Below are 8,935 nucleotides of genomic sequence, written 5' to 3'. Positions count from 1 at the left end.
GCAACTATATAAACTGTAACCTCTTGGATGTGTGATTTTAAAACTGGTTGTTACACAAACGCCCGCGAGTGGGGATTGAGGAAGTGATGTCGCGTGCGTCAGCGCAGTGCGACCTGATGATGTGAGACACAGGAAACAGAAATACTGCAAAATAATAANNTAGTCTAGTTTTAGTCAATGAAAATTTTATTTTAGTCTCTTTCTAGTAATGCAATTCTATTTAACCCAGTATAGTATAAGTACCTAGTAGTATCGACAAAACCAAAATTTTCTTTTAGCCAAACTCATTTCACAGTTCAAACAAGGTTATCTTATTATTATATTATTGTTACCTTATAGACTCAAGAATACATCCATTCCAGACACACAAGACGCTCTGATTTGAATTTACAACATATTTATTTTACCAACCAAACATGTTAGTACACACACATAAATTTAAATTAAATAAATAAATAAAATAGCATCACATGACAATGCAAAAAAAAATTGAATACATTCAAGTTTAACAAAGAGAAACAAGGTGCTTCAATGCTCGAGCTACAATAATATAATAAAAAGTGCAAATAACATGTGTGTGTCTGTCTTGTATTGCTTGTAAACTGAAGACAGATTTTGCATCATAAAAACTATTAAAAGATATTACACTACAAATGGTTTGGACCTTAGAGAGATATAATGGGATGGGAAGCACTGACTGCATACAGTGGAATTCATTGACAGAAAACAGACAGTACTGAATTATGCCAACTACTGAACCAAATAACCAGCGGTCTCAACAGCAACTATATAAACTGTAACCTCTTGGATGTGTGATTTTAAAACTGGTTGTTACACAAACGCCCGCGAGTGGGGATTGAGGAAGTGATGTCGCGTGCGTCGGCGCAGTGCGACCTGATGATGTGAGACACAGGAAACAGAAATACTGCAAAATAATAATAACTCGACTAAACGAGTCGAAATGACGTTATAACATTTCGTCTCGTCTCGTTTTAGTCAACGAAAATGAAGAGACATTTTAGCAGAGTTTTTATTTTGTAAACCACATTTAGTCTCGTTTTTATTCGTCAGCAATATTGCATTATATATTTAATTACAGTTATTGTCACATGACCAGCATTTACGTTGCGTCTCGTCTCGTTTTCGTCACGTGATAAAGGTTCGTTGACGAAGATATTTAGTCGTAATTTTCGTTGACGAAAGCAACACTACAGGTAAGAGGATCACACACAATAATATTAATTTTTAAGCCTTTGTTCACCTGTAGAGAGTCTCTCCCAACAGATGAACACACCTTAAGAGTCATAGAATTTAATACAACCAGGAAACATCTTTGGAACAAACTACAAAGTGAAACTAAGTGACTATTCAGGTCAGTTCTTCAGCTCTGTCTCTATTAACAAGATGGAGAAGGTCATGATACTACTCCTCTTCTGCCACAAAGCATCTCCTGGTAAGATCATGATATACATGTATATACATATTTATACTTTAATCTGATTTGTTGGCAAGACTGTAATTAATTACATATACAGTCTAACCATAAACCCAAGGGTACTGTATGTGTTCACAGATAAAAATGTGTAAAGTGAACCTAATAACTGTAGGCTAAAGAAAAATAACCTCATTGTTATATATCACCCACCTTTATCAAATAATGTTCAATGCAAAGTTTCAAAATATGTTAAGAGATTGTAATTTTCAGAATGAGGTCATTATCATGGGGGATTTCAGTATCAATTAGGAAGATAAATCAGTCAGAAAAAATCTCAAACATAAAACTGGTAAATTTGATCTCTCACAGGTGAGATTCAAATCTGTATTAGATAAATGGGGCATTGTTGGGTGTGGTGTTTATAGTTCTCAGCAAAGCGTTGTTGACATAGCCAATCACAGAGTATTACTAATTAAATTCTATCGTTTAATTTTCAGCTTTTAATCAGCTTGTTGTGCTCCAAAATCAAATGTACGCCGATGACACTGTTATATATCTGCATAGCAGTTATAAACCTTAAGTTGCCTTTAAACTCACAAACTCTCTCCAAAATGTCAGCACATGAGTTAACCAGTGCTGGCTCCAGCCAAATGTGTCTTAAACAGTCCACATGTTGTTTTCTGAAATCTAGTCCCTCTGCTGTAGAACCTGATATTTGGATCTCAGGAGAACAACTACAGGTTGTGTCAAAGTATAAATATGACTGACAGCTAGTTGAACCATGAAATAATGTTTATAAAAAAATAGAACAAATACAAATCACTCAAATCATCTTTGTCCTACAGTCAAACACTTCATGAGGTTTTACATCATGATGTCTTCTGGAAACCAAAACATCCCTGATTATTTTATTATGGCAAACTTTGAGGAAGTTGTGATGGTTTACTATGACACCAACATGAAAACGCTAGAACCCAGACACGACTGGGCAAGAAGATTAATGGTGGATGATCCGCAACACTGGGACACGATTTCTGAGGACGGCATACATTATGAGCAGGTCTTCAGAGTTGACACAGACAGTTTCAAGCAGGACTCAAACCAAACTGGAGGTATGTTTCTGACAAAATGTTTTCCCTCATTTACTGGTTTATTTCTTTTTTCCATTTGATTACACAAGAATAAGTCTAATGAGTCGGTCAATAACTCAAGAAATCTGTGTCAACAGCTGCACATTCTATTTTGATGTAACTGCCAGAAGTAGAGTGTCTGCAGCCATTGTGCCAAAGGTTTGCTCACATATCTGTAGTTGTTTTCATTGAATCTGCAACACTGTCGGTGTCCAAAATTCCTGACTCTCCAACTCAGAATTACCAGTCAGAGGCAGACGAGAAAGGTTGTTCCTGCTCAGCTGCTTGTAATTACGGTTTAAAGGACATGATGTGAACATGGTAATAGCTGCAGGAATGTCCGAACAAAAGAGGAGCATGATTAGGAGTTACATAATTAGCTGAATAGTGAAACTAAATACCAAATATTAATTGTAAGAATGGAGTTGCAGTGAAATTCAGTCTGATCAGTAGACAATGACAGTTCATCTCTTCAGTAATGATGTCATATCCCCTGCAGCTGACTGTGCTGAATCTCACTCTGGTTTACTGCTCTCTCTGTCTCTGTCTGTCTCAGGTGTTCACATTATCCAGCAGTACTGGGGCTGTGAATGGGACGATGAGACAGAAAAGCTTGATGGTTTTCTACAATATGGTTATAATGGAGAAGACTTCCTCACATTTGACCAGGAGACTGAGACATGGATCGCTGCAAACCCCCAGGCTGAAACCACTAAACTGGAGTGGGATGGAGATACAGCTAGAACTGTGCTTTGGACGAACCTCCTCGCCAAATCTTGTCCTGCTTGGCTGAAGAAGTATTTCATCTATACCAATGGTCTTCTGCATATACCAGGTGGAGAATCATGACCTGAATTGTCTCCTAATTAACAGTAACTTTACAATGTAAACAACCAAGTTTCCACCTCTGTTTCATCTCTTTTACTCTTTTACTCTCTCTGTTGTTTCTTCATCTCTTTGTCTTTTACTCTCTCTCTCTCTCTCTCTCTCTCTCTCCCCACTTTCCTTTCTTATCTCACTCTACTAACTTTATTCACTTAAGTAAGATTATTCCTATTGTGTGTGCTACTATCACCTCAAACTCATTGTACTTCAAACTAGGATGGTGATATGAATGTAAATTAGGGATGCCGACATCATGTTTTTCTGCCACCGATACGATCATCGATGAGTGAGATCGGCCAATTCACGGCCAATATCGATCATCTTTGGCATGCATGTACATTATATCAGCCTCACACACTTTGTAAAAGTTCCAAACATGTTTTGTTTTGGTGGCCTGTCGCGTGGCGGTGCAGTGAACAAGGTGGGAGGCGGGACTACACTAGTGCTTCTCTCAGCTGCAGACACCAGAGTATTACCCACAGGTGATCAGTGAGGTAATGCAGTGGTTCCCAAAACTTTTCCAACTCATGGCCCATTTGAAAATCTCAAAAATGTTGGCAAGCCCTTAACATTACAGATGCCAAATAATGTGTTTCCAAAGCACTTTTTATTTTAATGATCACAACCAAACAGTGCAGGGGAAGCTCAATTTTCTTTTTTGTTTGACAGGGGAGAGATCACTCATTGATTCACCTTCTCTCCTTTTATTTCTTATATTTTCTTACATTGCTAACCAGCTATCCATTTTTATACTCTAGTTCTCAAAGCAAATGATTTGTTGGCCCACTTGCAATACGTTCGTGGCCCACCAGTGGGCCCTGGCCGGCTGATTATGGCAGATTATTGACAGTATCATCAGAAACCCCAAGCGGCAAGTGAAAATCTTGGCCACAAGGGGCTGTGAATTTTTTTGCACCTGTAACATTGTCTGGCATGAAAGCAGTTTTTTTTATTCAAGTCCTGTGCGTAAGTGCAATACTTGACTATTTACATTTCATGCTACTTCATCTACTCCACTACAATTCTGAGGGAAAGCTTCTACTTTTTAGTCAACTATATTTATTGGACAGATTGAGTAATTAGATACTTTTCAGATTAGAAGATTACATAAAAAATATGCTAATTTTATGAAATACAATGTATTGTTAGTGATGAAACAAGTGACATCAACACATTTCCCCTCTAAACTTTTCAGATGGTTTCATTTTAAACTGTTGAATAAATAAAATGTTCATGGTCGTTAAAAGTCAAATTATGATTATGATTATAGAAAAGAGTTCAAATAATTTATACAGTTTTGTGTCACAGAACTTTCTCCATTAATCATCTCACAATCAACCCAAATTTATCCAGGGACTCAGGAACCTCTAGACAGGATGCAGGACCTTTATTTGTAATGGACTATTTTTTTATAGTTGTTACGGAGTAACATTAAATATACCTATCTGATAATCCAGTTAACAACTGGATTATCAGCATGAATCAGACTTTTGCATCCCCTAATGTTGGAGGTAAACTGCATGATGTGCACAGGATATATTCACTGTTCTTCAAGTTGAAACAGTAAGATGTATCAATTACTGCTGATGATTTTGTTTTTTAAAAAAAAATACATTACATACCTTGATAATGATAATGTTTTTTTAATTCTCCAGAGCTTCCCTCAGTGTCTCTCCTCCAGAAGACTCCCTCCTCTCCAGTCAGCTGCCACGCTACAGGTTTCTACCCTCACAGAGCTGTGATGTTCTGGAGGAAAGATGGAGAGGATCTTTATGAGGACGTGGACCAAGGAGAGATCCTCCCCAACCATGATGGAACCTTCCAGATGAGAGTTGACCTCAATATATCATCCATCAATCCAGAAGACTGGAGGAGGTACGACTGTGTGTTTCAGCTCTCTGGTGTGACGGAGGACACCGTCACCGTGCTACACAAACCAGTGATCAGGACCAACTGGGAAAAGATTGGGATTGGAAATGATCAAGGTGATAAACACGCATTTAAATTTCTTTTTAATTTTTTTAATCCTGAATGATATCATTGTTTAGGTTTTTATCTTTCTATTTGTTAATTGTCACAGTTGTTAATGATTTTAAGATTAAGACTGGTGTTAAACTATAGTCTTTCTTTACCGGGATTACTGGCCTGATCCCATGACTGAAGATATCTTAGTATTAGACAATTCCTCTCTCAAACTCGAAGGCTGAAATGGGTTAATGCAGGTTTTCTGCTTAAGAAACACCTGTAACATTAGCGGTTGTTGGGTCAGTTTGATAGTTAGGAACCTTATTGTCCATGTTGTGGAAAATCCGAGAACAACCGAGAACACAGGACAACAACAGGGACACAACATCAACAAACAACGCGATTTGAATACAATAAAAAATCATGTTAAATAAAATGAAATGGGAGGATTCAAAGAAAACTATGCATTCAGCTGTCTAGCTGCATTTGGCAAGAAAGACTTGGTGGACACATTTGTTTTGGCTCTTAAAAAGCTCAAAGTCCAAGTACAAAAGGTGAGAGGACTCACTTACAATCTGCAAAGCTTTAATCTTTATATTTAATTCATATTTTGTTTTCTTACACATAACGATATTGAAGTATAAAATTCTTTCCACTGGATTCTAATACAGTATTTCCAGAGTTTATCATCAAATCATTTCACTCTTTCATCTCATCTTTTTTTTAACAGTGGAGTCAGTATTCTCTGTAAAGTTAAGATGGCCGCCAGTCACAGTTTCAAGATATTTAAAACGACTGACAGTTTCTACAGGGGATCCAGTGATTGTCAGAGGTTGAGGTTCATCACTAGTGTCTAGTGTGTTGCTCAATAAGATGAGTTCTTTGCATTTACCTACATTTATTTCTTTTAAAGATGTTGGATTAAAAAGAAGATAAAAAAAAATCTTGTGTATCTTTAAACACACATGTCAATAGCCACTTCATTATACTGGATTCATTACCCCTCAGAAGCCCATGTGCTGAAAATTGTGATGAACACATGTATCTCTGTTCTATCTGCTTCATGTGCACGTCATGTGCACGTCATGTGCACGTCATGTGACGACGTTTTGTTTCTTTGTGTTTTGCTGAACAGAGACGCGCAGTGACAAGACCCTCCCCATCATTGTTGCAGTGGTTGTTCTTGTAATCCTCATTTCTATTATTGGATTTACTGTTCACAAAAAGAAGACAGGTGAGAGACTGAGGGGATGCTTTCATCGTAACACTGAAGCAAAATGTGTTGGTGAGAGGGGATTGGTTTATCAATCTGAGAGGGAGTGAGATTCAGAGTGGAGACTAAGACAAAAAAATGTTCTGACAACTGAAATTATTCCTTTTTTTTTTTTTGGTCTTTTCAGCCAAATCCCCTGCACCTAGTAAGTAGAACTTGTTTTTATTCCACTGTTACAGATAAGACGTGTACTTTACTGCAGATTAACAATTTAACAAGACTGCGTAGGTGTAGTATTTCAGTGTGGGTAGTTTAGTGGACTAACAATGTATTTCTGACTTTTACAGTTACTGACAACATCCTTGAACTCTCTGCACTGAACACAGCAACCTGATCACACCAAAACAATAAGACAAACAGATGGTGTGTGCAGACAAACACACCATCCTACAGACACACACAGTGACATCGTCACGTCAACAAAAAAAACATGGCAGCTTTGAAGAGAAGAGAAAGGACAAAAATAAACCAGTCCTCCAAACTGAACAACCATATAGGTTGTTGTTTTCAACTGCTGATACCACCACTAGAAGGGTCTCCTGAAACAGCGCCCCTATATGGTGGCAGGCGTACCACTCCTTGGTTGTCATGGTTACAATAATAAACGGTTATGGCATGGTTATGTTTAGGCACTAAAACTACTTGGTGAGGTTTAGGAAAATATCGTGGTTTCTGTTAAAATAATTATTTTTACTACCTTTACATTAAATGATCTTTGTTGTCATGGTTACAATAACAACAATGTGGTTAACTTCGATGAATGGTCATGGATTAAGTAACATAAACTACTTCCCCACTGTTCAAGCACTGCGCTTCTGTGTCATATTCCTGTGTTTTCGATACATCCACCACCACCCTTCTTACATGGACTCGCTTTATCCACCGCACTTTTTCCTTTGCTTCTGTCATAATTACTGCGGCCAGTAGATATGGCCTGACAACAAAATATAGCTATGGGTCATAACAACCCGCTGCACAGACGACCTGCAGGCTCGTTTTTCTAGAATGATGAATATAGTAACATCTCAGTGAAATCCTCATGTATGTGCCCTGTTGGAGTTGAACTTTGGACAATCTTTACTCTGTTTGATGTGAGTGTTCTTCCATCTCTTTAGGTTTATGGGGGTTTTTTTGGGCAAAAATCACATATCACAAAAGTGCTATCTGCATGTAAGTCAGGAAACATACAGTTTTGGTTTTACTTGCTGAGGTTATCTGCCTCAAAGATATCTGCTTCCACCCCAACACAGTAGCTTTAAACCCAATTACATTTCTGGTTTTAATCTGTGATGAGTACATTATACTTTATTTATGATCCCAAATTATATGTAATGTATAGTATATGTTTACAATTAATCATGAAATAATTTTTCAATTAATCATTATTGTGTCATTGTATTTGTCTTTTGTCTCTTTTATTCTTAATGGTTTAAAGGAATATTCTTCAAACTTTTTCATATAAATATTTAGAACAACTACAGGAATTTGAAATCAAACTCCCTGTTGACTTTCCTTTAAGAAACACACAAACGAATACATCAGGGTTGCTACTCTCTTCTACAGATCATTTTCCAGGACTTTTCCAGGACATTTCCAGCGATGATCTAGCTCATATGACAGACAGATACACCAATATGTTCCTTCCTTCCTTCTGTGGAAGTCTGACTTAAAATAAGTGCAGTCATAACATGATTAATTTTTCTTATGAATGATCTCAACCATTGCTGCCTGAACACCAGTGACACAAATAGTAGTGTACAATTATCATTCTGGCAAATCTAGACTGAATTTTACCGCTAAATGTAGGATTCAAAAGTGAATTAGCTCAGATTATTTGCTGCTGCTCAGTAATATCAGTTAATCACACTTTAGCCTCTTTACTATAGTAACAGGAAGTGAAGTCTTAACGAGGTTAACCTCAAGCACCGTGAGCTTCAGTCAACGTCATGTCATATTATATGTTTTACCTGAACAACGCAGCACTGGGTTTGAAGTGATGATGTTAGATCAAGAACTAGCCGAGTTAAAACTCCTGACTAAAACACTGAGACTTATGAAAGACAAGCTGAGGCAATTCAACAATGTGAGCATCTGTTTAAGTTTAAGTGTCCTTTTATATACAGTATATGTGAGTTCAGGTGTGCCTTGCTCCACTCCAGCCCGCCCCTCACCTGTTCTGTCTCTACAGGTTTTCATTCCTGTCCAGAAGGTGAACAACAGACCATATGTGTGTTTTCGTTGAAAAGG

At 37.5% G+C, this 8,935-nt stretch overlaps 1 protein-coding gene across 1 annotated transcript; it reads left to right on the top strand.

Moving 5' to 3' along the window:
• Positions 1 to 2,420: 2,420 nt before the first annotated feature.
• On the top strand, positions 2,421 to 7,061 carry LOC111225757 (major histocompatibility complex class I-related gene protein-like). Its single transcript, XM_022750787.1, has 6 exons — positions 2,421 to 2,547; positions 3,122 to 3,382; positions 5,106 to 5,435; positions 6,551 to 6,649; positions 6,816 to 6,833; positions 6,976 to 7,061. Exons 1-6 carry the CDS (start codon positions 2,436 to 2,438, stop codon positions 7,020 to 7,022), a joined length of 867 nt encoding a protein of 288 aa, XP_022606508.1. The 5' UTR covers positions 2,421 to 2,435; the 3' UTR covers positions 7,023 to 7,061.
• Positions 7,062 to 8,935: the final 1,874 nt, after the last annotated feature.

The sequence above is a fragment of the Seriola dumerili genome, unplaced genomic scaffold (assembly GCF_002260705.1).
Source record: "Seriola dumerili isolate Sdu_G_001 unplaced genomic scaffold, Sdu_1.0 BDQW01000016.1, whole genome shotgun sequence".
Lineage (NCBI taxonomy): Eukaryota > Metazoa > Chordata > Actinopteri > Carangiformes > Carangidae > Seriola > Seriola dumerili.
The sequence above is the reverse complement of the archived record's forward strand: the minus strand, read 5'-3'. Positions and strand labels throughout refer to the sequence as shown.